The sequence below is a fragment of the Coloeus monedula genome, assembly GCF_965178545.1.
Source record: "Coloeus monedula genome assembly, chromosome: 6".
In the NCBI taxonomy this organism is placed as follows: domain Eukaryota; kingdom Metazoa; phylum Chordata; class Aves; order Passeriformes; family Corvidae; genus Coloeus; species Coloeus monedula.
The window spans coordinates 54,960,517-54,978,300 of NC_138786.1; the positions used below are offsets into that span (position 1 = coordinate 54,960,517).

The 17,784-nt window shown below is 38.7% G+C and overlaps 1 protein-coding gene across 5 annotated transcripts in view; it reads left to right on the forward strand.

Annotated features, from left to right (window-relative positions):
• MARK3 (microtubule affinity regulating kinase 3) overlaps window positions 1-17,784 on the forward strand; it is a 60,843-nt gene that overhangs the window by 13,728 nt on the left and 29,331 nt on the right. For all 5 annotated transcript variants that reach the window (XM_082283741.1, XM_082283743.1, XM_082283742.1 and 2 more), the window contains 4 exons: window positions 5,552-5,605; window positions 12,471-12,519; window positions 13,232-13,297; window positions 15,794-15,864. In XM_082283741.1, the coding sequence (XP_082139867.1) occupies window positions 5,552-5,605; window positions 12,471-12,519; window positions 13,232-13,297; window positions 15,794-15,864 (240 nt within the window). The remainder of the gene's footprint in view (window positions 1-5,551; window positions 5,606-12,470; window positions 12,520-13,231; window positions 13,298-15,793; window positions 15,865-17,784) is intronic.

A 17,784-nucleotide genomic window follows, 5' to 3' on the forward strand; every position in this document is an offset into this window, starting at 1 on the left:
AAATCCTCCATTTTCGAAAAACAGATCAATATATAGCAATTAAATAAGCTTGTGGGAAGGACTGCCTCTTAGTATCTCTATACTGCTGGGCTGTATTGGAGGGGAAGTCGGGAATGAGAGCTGAATGTTGCCTTAATTATGTTCCAGGTAGCCCAAATGCAGTATTTTCTTGCCAAAGCAATGTATCTCCCTGGAATCCTAGGGTGGATCATCCCAGGGTGTCTGCAGTGCCGGGCAGCTTTGGGAAGTTGCTTCAGTTCGTTCAGAGACAGTTTGTGTGTCAATGACAGTTTGCTCAATGTGTGTAGTATAGACAAGCTTTCTCTTGCATCTCTTCTTGGAGTCTAACTCAGCTCCCTTTTTAGTTTCTGCGTGCCATTGCAATGTAATTAATCACTTGCACTTAATGGTGGTTCTGATTTGGTGAGCTGTAGTCCTGTTTGCTTGTTACAAGATGGTGTTTCTTGGTGCTGTTTTATTTAAAGCAACTCTTAAGTACTGAAAGAGGGAGAAACACCTTGCTGACCTTTTCTTGCCAAACCTGTCTGATGAAATGAATGTTTGCTGATACCAGCAAGGACTTTTACAGAAGCTGTGTAGCTGACTGCAGTGCTTTAAGGGAATTTCTCTTTTCTGAGCTAATACACAGTTCAGTAGCAAGAACAGAGGGAAGAACAGAGGGGACATCGTTTTGCAAGAGCTGTTGGGAAGGATTTTTTATTTGGCTGACAGTTCCCGTTGTCTTCTGATGTTAAAGTTACTTTTCATTTGTTGAGAAAGTTTTTGGTTAACTCCTTTCCACTTAAGTTCCCTCCTCTTTTTACTGATACTTAAGATGGGATATGCAAGTAGTTGGTTAGTGTTTCTTTGCTATTATTATAGGTATAGAACTTGGAGATGGAGATGTGTCGCACTTTGCAAAAAGCGAAGTACATTTTCCTTTCCTTGCAGATAACTGCGTTGACCTCTGGTTCATTATTTTTGTTTGACATTTCTACAAATAAAGGGGACAGTGTAAAATCTTTGGCTAAATTTGGAAAGGTTCATGTACTAAGTTTCTTCCACTCTCATGGAATTGATGTGGTTCAATCAATTCAGAGCATAAACACTTTCTGGGATGTGATCATTGGAATGAGTGTCATTCCTTAGAAGGGAATAACTAAGTTAATTTTATAGAAATGTCTTCAAGATATTTAAAACTTCTTATTTTTCTTAAGAGAGAGATGAGTAAAATTTCTCTGCTTGCTAAATGAACTGTACAATGTTGGTAATTTTAGATGTCTGTGACCAGAATTGTTCACAATATTCTGGACAGCAATTTCCCCAACGTCATTAGTTTACCCTTGCCCTTACAGAAGTATTTACTGATCAAACTTTAGATTGTGCTAGCCTTTCTCGTGGCTGTTAAATTGATGTGTTTTGCTTGTGATCAGCAACAGCACCAACCTTGTGTGTTGTTGAATCTCTGTTTCATTGCTAACTCATCTCCAAGGTTGTTTAAATCAGTTTTCCATTGTATTTGATGGTGCCTCTTAACTCCTTCAACAAACTTAATCATTATGGTTTGACATCCTGTGCCAAGGTTGCTGATACCAATATTAAACAAGATTGGTCCCAAAATCTTGTCCTTGAAAAACTCTTACTCATTTATTTCCAACCTAATATCTCTTTAGCCATCTTTTTTTAGGAAAAAACCCAATTCTGTGCACTTTTCAGCTTATCTAGTTGAAAAATTTCCATGCAGCCTCCTAGATGAGGCTTTGCAATAGTCCAGGTAGTCATATCTTGTGTGTTTCCATAGGGTACAATTAACTGTAGGAAAATATGTTGCATTTAATCCTTCTGTTTCCTTGGTTTTTCCCTGCCAGTTTCGAGTTCAGGAATTTTATGATAAATCGGGAAAAAAAATTGTCTGATCATTTCTAAACCCTGCTCTTCTGTTCTGTTCTTGGTAGATGCTAGGAACCTGTGCTGCAAGAATGCTTTTTTTTTTTTTCTTCTTTAAAAACCTGCTTCTTGTAAGAATTTCAGGATCATATTATCAGCCTGGCCTCAGCCAGATGGCACTTAGCTTTCTGAATTTGTGATTTCCTGCTTTACACACTTGCTCCCGCTGCCTGTCCTGTCTTTGTTCCTATTCTTTTTTCCATCTTATTTATCAAAACCTAAATTAAATGCTTAGTTTGGGGAGTTACACTTAAATGAGTTTTCATCTCTGCTGTGTTCTTGCTGGTTTTGAAACCCCACTTATCTTCTTGTTATCTGTGTCTCTGTTCTGAGTGTCCTTTTAAGTGTCCATGTCAGTTTCACTTTATGGCAATTCTTTATATCTCTGTGCTGAGGAGCTTCCAAATCTTGAAGCAGATCAGCACTTTTCTGTCACTTCCTGGGAGGAGGAGATGTTTGTTTAAGCATTCTTTTAGGATAGTTGCTCGTCTCCTTGCATCGGGAGTCCTTCCCTGTGAATTTTCCTGTTGCTTGAGATGAAGATTTCATGTTTCCAACTGGAGTAAGTTCTAGGACTCTTTTTCATTTCCATTTTTAGTATGTCTGTGGGACGCATGATGAGAGCCCGTCTTCAAATTACAGAAAGGAAGGAATGTTTAGCCCTTCTGGGGATGATCAGAACATCAGCCTAACTTGAGGGGGTTGAATTGTCTTGCAGGGAGTGCATAGCCAGAGATTAGCTTCACTGCATTAGAGCTGGTGTTTGGACACACCATCCTTCTTGATCCTCTGCCTAGGGAGTGTTATTTGTAGGCTGTCTGCCCTTTTGAAACCACAAGTCTTCATTGTCAATCTGCTTTTCTTAATTCTTTGACTGCAATCCATGTTATTTTCTGTTGTAGTTTTATCAAAGGGTGTTTCCTCTGACAAGTTTTTTATACTTGCCAAAATGAATCTAAAAGATAAGACTACCTTCTGCTCCTACTGAGGTGGCCAAAATTATTATGGATCCTTCTGTTCATTGAAGACGTGTGTTCAGTTAATAGCCAGGGAGTTGAAGTTTCCCAGTGAGGCTGAATTCTTTCAGAATCCAAGTCTGACTCCAAGGAATCTATTGTCATCTTCTTTCTGTTCTTCTCTTGGAAAAAGTGAAATTTTAGAGGGAGAAAACATTCTGAATAGTAGCAGTTTGGCCAATTTGCTCAGTGTCCCAACTTCTGATTTCTTTAACTCCCTTATTCAAATCATGTAGGAGGAATGTTTTAAGTCATGTTATTGTGAATGGTGAAAGCAAACTCAGTTTTAATTCTACTAACGATTTCACACAGAGTATCATGGCTGATGCAGCGGAGTAATAGTGTAGGTGGACTTGCATTCCTCCAGCATTGGCCCTAGCTCACAGTACTTGAAACCATTCCAAATGCACTTTATGGAAAAAGAGCAAAGTTTCTGCTTTGAAAGGCAATTCAGCATTTTATTAACTGTACTTTTAAAATTCTCCATTTAACTTTCTCAGGCTTGTCAGAACTATTCTTGAGGGCTGGCTGCCTTTGCCTGTGATTTGGAAACCTTATCAAGGCACCTGAAGTTGTTCCCTGTTCTGATGATGGGTTCAAGCTCTCAAAGTCCATGTTAACACATTGTACCCTCAGTGTTCATGTGGATAGGAATTCTCTAAATTCATCCTGCCCTTAAGGCTATAATTAGTGCACTGAACATGCCTGAGAGTCTGTCTTTTGAAAGACTGAGGTCTGTACCTTCCCTATATCCTGAGGGCTGAATTTGTTTGACAGTGTCAGAGACCTTTCTGGTCATCTAGCACCAAGTGCACCCTGAGAGAGGTGAGCTGGCTTTGCAGAAACACAGTACCTTAAGACTTTGTGGGTTCAAAGAAGTTTACATCTTTCAAAGATTGGCCAGAATGGTACAGCCCACAACACAAATGCAACCTTTTCTGAATGGAATGCATTTGCCAAGTGAACAGCCTTGGGTAGTCTTGGAACACCAGGTCGCTTTCAAATAACATTATCTGCTTTTGACAAAGGCAGTGGTCACTACATCCAGCATGGAATTATACGAGATTGCAGGAAGCAAATAACTGAGCTATTGTCACAAAGTTAACAACAGGCATAAAGGTAGAGATAAAAATCTTTCTTGGTTTCGAACACAGCTGCTAATATAAAAATACCTATTGCTTAATGTTTTTCTCTCTTGTTTGTATTTTTGAAGTGATTTCTCGAGGTTTTGCAATGGAATTTTGCCTTGGGAAATAGTGATCTTTAATATCAGTAGCTTGCCTTAGAAGAAAATACTCCCCAAAGTAAAAGCATTCTTAGATGGCTTCTCAGTCATGTCTCATCATATCTTGCATCTAGAAGAGCTCAAAATAAGTCTTGAATATCAGTTTCAGAAAACACCATATCCGTTATATAATTCCGTGATGCACTCAAGCGTTGAACACTGTTCCCTTTACCCCCTCCATCGTGATGATCTATCCCTGTGTTTTTGCACTTGAATTTAGGGATATAAATTGGCTTTGATGTAAGATATTCTTTATTCCATATGTCGCCAACCCCAGGTTAATGAGGTGACAAAGATAGCACAAAGTGATGCAGGGATATGGGAGCTGTGGCATGGGAAGGAGCAGCGTCTACTGTTTGAGCCAAAAATTGAAGGGGAGTTGAAGGCCTTTGCTTTGCACCAGTGAGGTATTATAATCAGCTGAGTTGCAGCATCTTGCCTCTTTGAGAGGCACCATCTCCTTCTGTAGAGCTTCTTCTGGTATGTTTAGTCTCTAATTTAGAAAGGAAAAATACCAATTGGCAAGTAATTCTAGAAAGATTCCCATTTCCTGTTCTACCTCATCCAATATCCAAATTGCATTGCACTGAAGTCTCTGTTGCTTATTCATTCATTGCTTCAAATCTTCAGGTTCTGACCAGTTAGCATGGTACAGAATTTCTCTTTTGCTTATTTTGTGATTTTTTTTTTTTTTTTTTTTGTTCTTTAATATTTCTGTGCAGCATTTACTAAAAAGATGAGAACAAGTAAAGGAATGTACTTACCCAAAGTGTTGTACTACAGCCAGCGTGTTTTTGTTGATTCCCAAGTGATACTCTTTTTAATACCCATCAGGGAGCAAATTGACACAAATATTTAGTGAATTTCCAAAGATGAACTTACTTCTTGCCAAATTTTTGTGGAAATGCTTTCAATATGGTCTGAAATCTCTGTTTTTAGAAACTGCCAATGCCCAGTCACTACTGTGTAATCTGTTGTGTAATTATACTGTGTAAATATTATCTGTAGGCACACTGCTCTCTATCGGGGCACTGTCTGATGTTGGAGCTTCCACTGCTATGAGTGTGATGGTCTTAATGTCAAGTAAAAGACTCAGCAAGATTCTCTTTTTAATATTCTTAAAATACCAGGGTTTTTCCACTCTCCTGCTTCTAGTTTAAATACAAGTACATAATTTGCAGAAGGAACTTAGGCATTTTTTGTGCAATTTTCATGTTTTCCATTTCTGTTACTGGATTTGAGCATGTTGTAATAACGCAGCATTGTTCCTGTGGAAAATACTGATCATGAACTCTTCCTTTAGGTTGCCATTAAAATAATTGACAAAACACAGCTGAACCCAACTAGTCTACAAAAGGTATGTTTTTACATTTAATCTTTCAACTGTATTATAACTTGTTCACTTCCCCACCTCCTTCCATTAACCCTGAATGCCTGTGCAGGAGAATCCGAAGCATTGCATACCTTTGCACACATCTGACTACTGTATTTAATAGCTGGTTTTGTAACAGATATTTTTGACAACCCTGCAGTTGTTCAAGCTGAGCTCGTAGAGAGCTGTAAACTGAGCAAACAGTGGTATTTGCCACTTCCTTTGTCTTCCAAGCAGAGCTGACTCTGTAGAGAGGACGTTTGTGGTTTGGTGTCATGCTCCCATGTCTCCTCCATGCCAGTCACCTTGTTAAACATAGAAATGCAAAACTTATGTTCTGTCCTCTTAAACTGGCCTTGAAAATACTGCCTGTGGACTGAAGGCCAGGCACTATCTGTGCCTTTCGTGTAGTTTGCAGCAGGAGAGGTGATGCAGTTGTATGAAACAAACTGGGCCATGGCTATTCTGGTTTCTTCCCTCTAGCTCTGAATGTTTAATGTGCTGTTACTGTTGTATTGCCTTATCTTTTTTAGTACAGAGTGATAAACCCTGCTCTTTCATTAAGCAAGCCAGTCAGTTTGGGAGTCCATGCAGGAAGTACATTTAAATGTTACTTTTACTTGGGACTTCTCTAACTCTGTCCTTTTAAGTCCTGCAGTCAAAGGCTTCTTGTTTACTTTTGAGTACTTTGATAAAAACCCCCTTGAAATATTTCTGTTTGAACAAGAGAACACACAGAATTTGCTTGCAAACAAAATGAGAGAAGGTAACTAGGGTAAACTGGAGAATATATTTTATGCAAATACTAAAAAGATCATGTGACTAGATGTTTTTATCAAGATTAATGGTGCAAAAGTAAATTGGAAAAACACACAATTTCTTACATTGTATTGGGCTGAGAGGCAAAGAGTAACCTGTAGACAAAGGCTCCATCACCCAAGCAGGTAGCAACTTTGTATGACTCTGTAGACCAGGTAAAAGTAGATAATCTGGTTCCATTTTTCTCAGAATTTTTCTCAGCTTAGTCCCTGAGGTTATTGGTGGTTTCTGGGTAAGCAGGTTGAAAATAAAGTGCAAATTAGATAATGTGATGGATTAGATAAAATTTCTGTGGCAGATTGCAACTGGAAAAAAAAAAGGTTAAATGCATGAAGGACTTGAAAGTGAAACAAAAGCTGTGTGATATGAAGGGGAAACATCAGGGTGTGGGAAGAATGGTCAGAGAGAAGTAAAGAGGCCATGTTTTCAGTTAAAAATGTAAAATCGTAGTCCTTCAAATGGTGTTACTTGAGATTGGGCTGTAATGCCAGTTTGAGCTCATATCAGAGTACAATACAAACCTTTTACAAGTCACAGGTGTTCACTTGATAAAGCCACAAGCTGGAAGTGTACATGATGGGCCTTTGGTAACTGGGTTTCAGCCAGCTCAGTGTCCACTCATGGCTCCATCTCTGTTGTAATTTAATTTTTATTTATAGTTTATAAAATTAGACTATAAAGTGTGATTTGTAGTATGATCTTGTCAATCACTGGATTTCTTAACTGGGAGTCTGGAAGAATAGTACAAAATAGCAGGGTAGATATCAGATCAGATTTGTGGAGTGAAATTGCTAATATGCTTTCCTCTCTAAGCTCATTTGTTATACAAGCACAGAAAACATTTAGCAAGATATGTCAGTTTTCAATTCAAAAACTGAAAGCAGTTTTATTAAAATTAAGTGCCTGCTTGCCATAGTAAGGAGAGTGAATGCACATGTTGCTTGCCAGCTTTGCCTGACCAAGGCTTTTTATTTTGCAAGCCTTTGCCCCTTTCCCCCCAGCACAGCTGGCAGTGCCGCACCCTCGATGCCTTTGGAGCCAACTGCACGCACGACCTGTGGATGCAGGGGAAGCTAAGATGGAAGTGCTTCTGATCTTGCACTTCTGGAGAGAGAGATAAAATATTTGAGGTATGGTGGGGAGGGAAGGGCTGTGCCCAGAAGAGGGTGTGGTGTACAGTGTCTCAGCTGCGGTGTAGCTGCATACCCAAGTCATCCTTAGGTGGGGAAACAAATGGTGATTAAAGGCTGCCAGTTCTGACTTCTTTGTGTTCCATCTTCCACATCGATGCTTCAGCTGCCAGGAAGAAGTTAACCTTGTTAAGGACTTGCTTTGCTTTCCGGAGCAGTAATTCTTGGTATGCCCTCGCTGCAGCCCTGACAGCTCGATAATGGTACTCGGCAGCGCAGCTCTTGAGAAGGGTCGGGTTTCTTGTCTGCTGCTGAGGAAGTTCTGTGGCAGCCACGTGCAGCTACTCTTCACTGTTGTTCTAGGACCTAATTACTGCTCTGCTGCTCTTGCTTAGTGAAGAGGAAGCTGTAACCGGTACTTCCCTGCTTTGAAAGAAAGGGAATTCTTGGAGGTTTTTTCCCATGCTGGTGGAGTTAGTCATAATCACTGTTCTCCACAAATGGACTTGTGTACGCAGTTCCAGTGAGTATTGGTCTCACTGCAAACAAGTGCTGATGCTACAGAGTTCACTTCCTCCTAGACAAAAAAAAAAAGTTGTGTTTTTTTTTTCCTTTTGAGTTAGCAATGCCATTATATGCAAGGGTTTTTTTAGCAAGCCTGTGTAGTAGCACTAAATCACTTTTCATTTTCCTGTTTCAGAACTTGGCTCCTCAGCCAAATATTTTTGTTCATTATGTGCAGATGTTTTGCCACTTACTTGGGCAATATTTATTGTTAAAGCATTTGAGGGTTCTTAAACATCAATTTTAACATGGTTCATGTCCTTTCTGACCATGGGTCAATCAGTGTTTTATGAACTGCAAGAGAAGGATGAGAATTTAAAATGCTCAGGCTTTTCTGTTTGTAATGTGTATCCCTTTCTGTTTTCAAGTTGTGCTTAGTTTGAGGCAAACTTGTATTGTGTGAAGGCTTTTTGCTTGAGGCTCTTTATTATATGTAGGGCATATTTCAGGGAGCAGTTACCAGGAGAAGCCTAATACACAGGTCAGGCTTGAGCTGGCTTGGAACAACATCCTGTGAAAAGCTTCCTCCTTTAAGAGAGGTGACCAGGAGAGGTTGGTGCTCTGCAGCTGGCACTGACTCAGTTTTTAGCAAACTTTTTCAGTAGTTTTAAAATAATTTGTTATTGACAGTCTTGTGATAGCTACTGCAGGAGCACTTCTAGTTTGTCTTTTGCTGTGTTCAAAGAGAGTTGGCCTAAAAGAACCAGCTTCCATTGCTGGTTCATTGGGGTTTTTTTTTCAGTTTTTTGGCTCCCAGCATTAATTAAATGTCGTTCTTTTCCTGTATCTGACATGGCTTACACTCAAAGGACCAGACCACAACAAAGCTGAAAGCCATTTGTTTGGCAGACTAAGGATGTTTGTCTTTGCCTAGAAACATTTGTAGAGCTCCTGTTGACGGAAAATGAGCTGTTCAACAAGCTGGAAGTAGTTTTTAGTATCGGTATTAGAAATTAAACTGATGAGGACTGTTTTCAGTTGTTTGTCTGCCTTTATAGTCTCATTATGACAAGTAAGTTCCTAAAACTAAGAAAATAATTTTCTGTATTGAGAACCTTTGTGTTACATTTTCTGATATTACACCTTGTTCTGTGTCCCTGTGGGCAGGGAACCTCAGAGGTGTGAGGTTTTATCATACCTGGCTGTTTGCGATGAATTTTACTGTGTGATGATAGTTACTACCTCATTTCCTAGAAGCTGATGAACATAATATTTTGGGGGAATGAAATCTGTAAAACTTTTATCCAGCATACTTTGGGAAAGTTGTATGATGTTTTAAATTTTATTTCTCTATCAAAAATAGACTATAATACATTTTACAATGTCAGGCATTTGCAGATATCCCCATCTGTGTCAAAATGTGACCTATAGCAGATAAACTGAGTAAGGGAGCACAATCTGAAGTGCATTTATCCAACTGAAATTACAATTTGGTGGTGGTTGTATCCTATTCTCAAGTATTTTTATTTTTAATTTCCTCTGAGATAAAAATAGTCTGTTTTTTAAAAGATCTTGTTCCTCGTCACCCACTTGAACAAATGGCTCATAATGTAGAAGCTGCTTTTTGGCATGCTTCATTTGGGTTAGTAAAGCAGAGTAATCATTTTGTGGACCAGTGTTTTGGTGAGGGTCTGACCCAGTAGGCTTTATCTGGGCGTTGGGGGTGGAAGATATCAGATATCAATAGAGAGTGAATTAAGCAAACTCTCTTCAAAATTGTAAAAACTGATAAAAGGCTTTCAGTTATATAAGCTGTGATTAAAAGTATTAATGGAGTATTCAGAATATATTATACACCAGTTTAGCTGAAATGAATGAAAAGCAAGAAAAAAATAGCTGTATATTCAACTGCTTTTAAATTTCTGATGATCAAGAGAGAGGTGATGTAGTCTACCCTGTCTAATCACATATGAAAAAGTTCCAGAAATAACATCGTTTAAAAAAGAAAAGAAGGCAATTTTACCTCTCTGTAGGATAAAGAAAATGTGCATGCAGAGGTTTTGAAGCTATTTTGCATGGCCAATAATTTACTTGATCAATCAATCATGATTTCATTTAAACAGCTTGTCATCTAGCGAAGTGTCAGGCATAGACCTGGAAAACAAGATAATTAAAAGCATTTGGAAAACTGTTTGTTTTTCTCTCTGTGTTCAGGTAGTGTGCCAATCCCTGCTGTGGCTGTAGCAGGGAGAAGGTCTCCTGGGCAGCACAGTGAGGATTGCTCCCCAGATGTTGGCCTTTGCAGAAACTCTGTGATTCTGAAATATCAGACAGCAGAGAATGGTTAGAACAACCGGTCTTCAAATTGTGAATTTCTCCTATTGATTTATTTAAAACTCAGCCTTTGCATTTTCTTTTATTAAAAACCACAAAGGTGTAAGGATTTTGTTTTTCTGTTTGTTTCTAATGTTTCACCACCTTTTTTTTTTCTATTACAAAGTTTCACCTTTTTTTTTGCTTTTATTGAGTAAATACACCTACAAGTTTTTGAGTTGTTACTAATATGTGTAGACATACCAAATTTCTTCACTTTATCTGAAAGCTGACCTGAGGCAAATCTTGCAGCAGCACTTTTTCTTCCTTACTGTTAATAAAAATGCTGCTATCCCATACTTACAAAACTCTTGGGGTTTTTCCTATGTCTGCATTCCCTTGGAGCTGTGGACTTCTATTCTGCTTCAGTCTCTTTACATTAAGTTCAGTATGGTCTGTTAGGTTACTGATATTCCTGTAAAATTTTTTGTTAGGTTTCTAATGAAACCTCTTGATTACTCCCACTTTCTGAAGCATGCTGTTAGAAGGTAATTGACACTGAAGAACATCAGCCCTCCGGACTCTTGGGCTGGCATGGGGGAGCTGCAGAGGGAGAACAGCTACACACTCAACCACCATGTAGTGTACTGCATAAAAAGAAAATTCTTTGGTTGTCTGAATACAAGAGTATTTGTGCTTCAAGTTTTTTGTAATAATACTTTATCTTGGAATCGCTTCTAATTAATGTATTTACCAGCTTTGTTAAAAGCAATGTTTTATACTGCAGTAACACCACCTGTGGCATTTTTTTAGTTACAAATTTGTGTTTCTTACAATGGTCTTTTGCAGAAGAGTTTTGATGGGTGAAAATAATTAACAACTGATCAGTCATGACTTTGCTTTCATTTGTAGTTTGTTAAATGTCACTCCATATTTTCATTCAATTGCAGAAGGACAGTTTGCTCTGTGTGACAGGCAAAGTTGAAATCTTCAGAAATAGTAACTCAAGCAAAGCCCTCTTGCTCAAAACACGAGTATTGGCAGTGGGAAAGGGACAGACAGGACATGGAACATGACCATATCCTTAAAATCAGTACACTATCTCTGGATTTAGGACAGGGGATATAATGTCATGCTGCAGCTTGAAATGGGCAGTTGTCCCTCACCACCATCCTGCTGGGGTGGGCTAGAGATGGAGTGCTTTTATATGGGGGAATTGTGTTTTTTGTGAGATTTTTCTGTTAAATAATTCCTGCACCACGTGTGTCAGTCAGGGTTAACACCAGTGCTTGCATAAAGGGAAGCAGCACGATGGGATCAGGAAAACACCGTTTGTGTTCTGCACTATTAATTTTGGCAAGTATGTTCAGAGTGTTGCACTGGCTGGGCAGGCTTGAGACTGTGTCTGGCAGTGACTCAGTGGAGCTGTGCTGGCAGACCCAGGACTAGATGCTGCTGCGCCACAGTTGCCTTGCAGGAATGCTTCTGAAGGCCTGAGGGGTGGCTTTGTCTTCCCATCTCTCCTTAGAACTTGCTCCTTGCTGGTGTAGTTGGATAACACGATTTTTGCACAATAGAAGCAGCTGGTTTTTCACCTGTGATCTGCTATTGTAGCACAGTAATTCCTGGGCTTTAGCAAAGTACTGAAGAATGCTGAATTCATACTGCAGTGGTCTTCTAAAGGTGTTCTGGTGGGGATTCACAAAAATTTGGAACTGTACTTTCTGTGAAGGGAGTGAAAGATGTGTGAGATGTACTGGTCAGCAGGAAGCTGCCTGGGCTCACAATGGTCTTCTGACCCCAAAAGTGTGCAAACCACAGGGCTAAGGTCACTTCTTTCCTCAGCTGTCTGGAGTCCTTCGTGGGTGTTTTCAGGTTTTTGAGGGTTGATTTGTTTGGGAGGGGTGTTAAGCAGGCATTTAACTCTTGCCTTCAATAAGTGCATATTTCATGAACATCATTGAAACGCTAATAATGTTTTCCCTTTGTGTTTCAATAACTATATTGAAGTCATTGGTCTTTAAGAAGAATGGCTATTTGTTAGTGATTTCATTAACTTATTTCATGTTTTATGTTTATTTCAGCTCTTTAGAGAAGTAAGAATAATGAAGATCTTAAATCATCCAAATATAGGTATCTTGTTTCTTTCACATAATTTCCATCTCTGGAGAAGTTTTACCTTTTTCACTGTTAAGATTGTTGTGGCATGAGTTTATAAGATTCTTTTGCACTGGAGTGTGAATGTACTGTAAAATGGCAGTAGTAAATGGTATTTCAGAACTCTGTGTTAAGAAAAACAAAATAAACTTTTTGGTCCCTTTGCACAGAACTGTTTTTTGCATAGCTAACTGATAAATTTTCTCTTTTTGAGTATAGTATTGATTTTTTACTGAATTCAGGGTCTCATTAAAAATTAGCATATACACCAAAACCAAGAAGTGGTCAAGAATTTTTTCAAGTTTATACCTTTAAATGATGTGGTATTGCTATGGGACTGTCAGCAGACTGACTGATAACTGGTTTGTCACCACATGTGTCAGTTCAGTGCACAAAAATGGCTATTGCCAATGCTCAGATCTGTGCATGTTCTGTTTAGTTATGTTCCCGTGTAACAGAAGCAAAGTATTGTTTCTTGAGAATGTTGTTCTGTATGAGTTGACCAAATGTGTTAACAGTATTTTCTACTTAGGAACATTAGACAGAAAGCTTCTTTAGAGTAAATAGTCTGATATTATCAAGTGACAAGCAAACAGTTTGGGTATTTTTCTCTCACAGAATTCTGTGGGGGGTTAACATAATGCTTCTGCAGCTAGTTAACTGATGACTAAATGTCTTTCTTTTCTAGTGAAGCTATTTGAAGTCATTGAAACTGAAAAAACTCTCTATTTAATAATGGAATATGCAAGTGGTGGTAAGTACCTCTCTCCTGGAGTGACATGCATAAGCAAATTGCCAAGTGAGAGAAAGCACTTGTTTTCTTGAAAGTTTTGCTTTCTTTTTCAGCAAATATTTATGTCAAAGTAGTGTAAAATATTAAGCAAAGTCTTTAATATTCACTGGGACTTTTTTGGTCAACATAAATAATAAATGTAACTTGTAAAACCAGCTTCTGAACTTACTGCAACTTAGTAACATTTGCTTTGTTTTCACAAATTAATTGGGAATCTTTTCTTGGCCACTGATCGTTCCTGCCCATAACAAATACTAACCTTCTCAATTTATTATATTAAGTTCTCAACCTCTGGTGTCCTATTTTATGTAAAATACTTGGTAAAACATGTTCAGAAGAAACATTTCTGTGTTTCTGTAACTGTTGATTTCAAAAGCATGAGCACTGCAACTTCTGTTTTTAGATGTTGATGACATCTTACATCTCTTAATCACAGGCCTTCTACTGTCAACAATTGTTAGGCTTAGCCTTGTGCCATTTTAGGAGAAAGTTACATGCTCTTCCTGATTGCAGAGGGGATGGAAAAGTGCACATCGTTAAGTGTCAGATATTTTCACCAGAGCCAGAGCTAAGGTATTGAGGCTTAAATTACTCCTTGCTGGCTAGAACTTAATATCACTCAGCTTGTCAGTGTGACCCTTGAGCACCAGCATCTGGGAATCTCAAACAGTTGAGACCTTCCTTTAGTTTTAGGAAGGAGATAGATGTTTTTTCAGAAAAAATTAGCAATTCAGACTGTGACATTAGAGTATGTGAAGTTTAATCAATTGCTACAAATAAGGCAAGATTCTGTGCCCACCTGTGTTTTTTTCCAGCAGCTTCCTAAATGCTCAGCCAAGATTTGCCTGAACAGGAACAGAGTGGGTATTACACCATTAAAATGCTGACTAGTACAGGTGTTTGTGGAGACACCTCTGTGCTGTTTGATGGTTCTAAGCTTAAAAGTGAAGTCCTATTGCCATCTAGTGATTGGCTTCTAGGAGGTAGAAAGGCCAGTGGCTCTCTAAAGGAGGGAGGACCTTTCATAGAGTGATAAGGGAGAGATAAATACTGTACTGGTCCAAAAGGCCAAGAGCCCACCTTTTGATGTGCCATGCTGTGCAAGACAGAAATGGCTGGTAATCATAGTGACAGGCATCAGTTTCCTGTATTTTCTCTTTATCAAGGCAGAGGTCATCATGATGCACATGAACTCTGGCTGCAGGATGAAAGACACTGTTGCTACAGCTGCAATGCTTCACATAAATTGGGGATAACTTTTTCCCCGGTGTCTTTTTCCCTGAATTATGAAGAAGTGTTCAGGTTTGCTGCTTCAAGGTTTTTTTAAGGAAACAGCTGTGAAATACAGCTGAGAGAGTTATCCGAGTTGAGTATTAAAGAATACACTGCAGAGGGAAGACTATTTTATAGGAAGTCCTGGCATTCCCTCAGATGGCTCAGTTGTTGCTTTTCCTGCGGTGTGACTCCTTTTTTTATTGCAATTTGGTGGAGTTGCTTCTTTTAAAAAAATAAATATGATGTTATTCAGCTCTTCCCTTGCAAGGTGGCTGTCTACAAAACCGTGTTTCCTTGCTCAGTAGGGAATGTTTAAATATTTGAACCACTTCTGAGGTTTTTATGGTTGTTGCATACTAGTGAGGAATTTTTAAAACTGTGTTATTATTCTGTGTTTGTAGTTCCTATGTACATGACTGTTGGTTTTTAGTAAAGAAAATCTCCCATGCTTTCACAAACATGTCAGTGTTTTATGGGCCAGTGGTCTGCACTTAAAGCTCAAACATTGTAGTCTGTATTGATGTGCTCTAAAATGACTGTATTGATTAAAGAGGAGAAAAACTGAAACACAGTAGATCTTCAGTAATCTCTAGTCATCCACAGCCATAAACAGTGGGCTTGTTCAGTGTATTTTACAGGTATGATCGTTGTGTGAGGGATTATATCAATGTGTCCTGCTGTGCTCATTCTTCTCACCTTTCTTGTGGATATCTCCTCCAAGCCTAGGTTAAAGCCAAGGTTTCTGATTTTGTTTAGAGCCATTTTATACACGTGCACAAATTAAAATTTTACTGTTGGTATGATGGTTATTTACAGGTACCGTCAACTGTTCTCATACATGAAGCTTTTTTTTTTTCTGAAGCAAAAGAAACTCCTGTGAGAAAGTCTGTGAAGGGGTAGATGTCATCTTTGTTTACAAAACAGAAGTATGCTGCTCAGTTTCTATCCTAAGTAATTGGGAGGAAATGGTTTCCTTTGTGTATATCCAGTCACTCATTATTTTCTTGTAAAAGAGATGATGGTGTAGTAAATTGCACAGCAGTTGTGCCTTGTTCTCTTGAGCTGTCCTGTAATCATAAACTTGAAGTACAGTCATTCCAGTGAAGCTGCTGTGGGCAACTGCTGGAGAGGAATCTCTACATTCTGAAATTGGCATTAATGTATCTCGTTATTGAATTGTAGGGGAGGTGTTTGACTATCTGGTTGCACATGGAAGAATGAAGGAAAAGGAGGCTAGAGCTAAATTTAGACAGGTATGTATAACATTCCCATACATCAGCTTTCCCCTCACCCCGGTTTTTAATGCTGAAATGAGTAAAACAGCTGTCCTTTGCATTTGACTTACAGCAGTGTTCAGCATGTTGTGGGCCTGCAGCTCTGAGTAAGATAAAACTGAGGTCACAGTAGTACTTTGAAGGAGTCAGTAGTCTGTTCAGTGGTACTGGTTTCCTTAGTGCTGAGTGCCAGAACACAGAGACTACTTGGTTTGGAAGTGTATTCCATTCCAAAATACATTTCCTCTAGGTTGATTTCATATGTCCTTAGCTCAGCAGGTCTGTAACATTCTGGAAGCTGTTCAAATGTAACAGGCTACAAACAGGCCAGTTTCAAAATGCAGACAGTGCATGTGATAAGGATCCATTTGCATCCATCTGCTTACGTGAGAAGATCCTGTTTAATAGTTGTTCTAAAAAGTCACAGAAAAGTCATTCCTAGACTTGCTAGTTTGGCTTTATTTATGATGGATAAGTTAGCCCTGCCAAGATGTTGGAATTTCATTGATCTGTAAAAAGCATTTCCATTCTACAGTAAAGCAGTACTGGACATAGCCAGATATTTTTGCATAACTAATTTAAATCGAAATGTCTGCTCTTGTGACATACAGAGTTTCAGATCTGACCAGTCTGATACACTTGTTTTCTGCTCTTGTGCAGAAATTTATGAATGCCTATTCCCTTTGATCACTTGGATAGCCTAGATAATGTTGTGGAAAATAATAAATGTCAAAATCATGCTCCAGCTTAGTGACACTTCAAAATAACAAGTAGGGACAAGAGTGGTTTTTTGAATGGTATGTAGGGGTTTTAAACTGCTGGATTATGGCAGTGATGTGTCAGTCACTTTCCATGTTGGAAGGGGAGGCTCTGACAGTTTCACTTCTTAAGCACACTCATAATAAAAAAAAATTGATATAAGATATGAGACTTCCAGGAACTAAATTAATAACTTTCCTTTGTTTTCTCTCATCTCTTTAAGTCTTGTATTTACCCTTTTTAATCTTTTGGGGGGAAAAACCCACGCCAAAACCACCACCACCAAGCAAACAAAACAACGCAATAGCAGCTGCAGGCTTCATATCTTCAGAAGTCACTTGTGATTACTGGAGTTATACAGCTTGATAGTAGGGAAGATTTTTCTTACTCTTCAGCAAAGTCTTACATGTCTTTTTAAAGCTGCTTCCTTCACTTTCATATTCTGGTAGGTAGAGAGCTTTCCTTTGTGATTGAAGGTTTCTAGTTTATGCTTCTGTGCTGTGTTGGAGTAGAAGTGGTGGGATGTGGAACAGTCATTCCCACTTCAGCCATCTCTTCTAAATCCCAGGCTGTTGCCTTTGTAATGTCACTTGAAGAGCTTCAGAGTAACTTGAGAGGATTGACTGTTCTCTCTCAGATGTCAATATTGAAAACTTCTGCTGATACAGTCTCTGCTCTCAGTCCACAATTTCTTTTATCAGGAGCTACGTGGAAAAAGATCTTGCAGTAACAACGTTGAAATTGCACATTTCTTCAATTAATACCTATTTTTTTCTAACAGTTTGACTCTCCTTTAAGTGAAAACGTACAGAAACAGGTCAAACATGTTTTACAGGTACACTTAGTGCTTAATTTTATGGGATAATGTGGGTAGTACAGGATATATGTAGCTTCATTTTCAAAGAGAAATGTGGAGGAAAATAATCTAAAAGGGAATTACCTGCTGAGCTGGATATTTGACCCATCAAGAGCTGGGTTTATGTACTCTCAGCTTGATGATTTTTTGAGTTGGTTTGTTGGGGTTTTTTTTTTGTATTTCAGTAGAATAAGTGCTGTTTATAAAGATACATAGATGGCCTCACTTGTATGCACTGGAGTACACTTTTCAGTTTTTTCTTGCGAGTCTCCTGGTGCAGACAG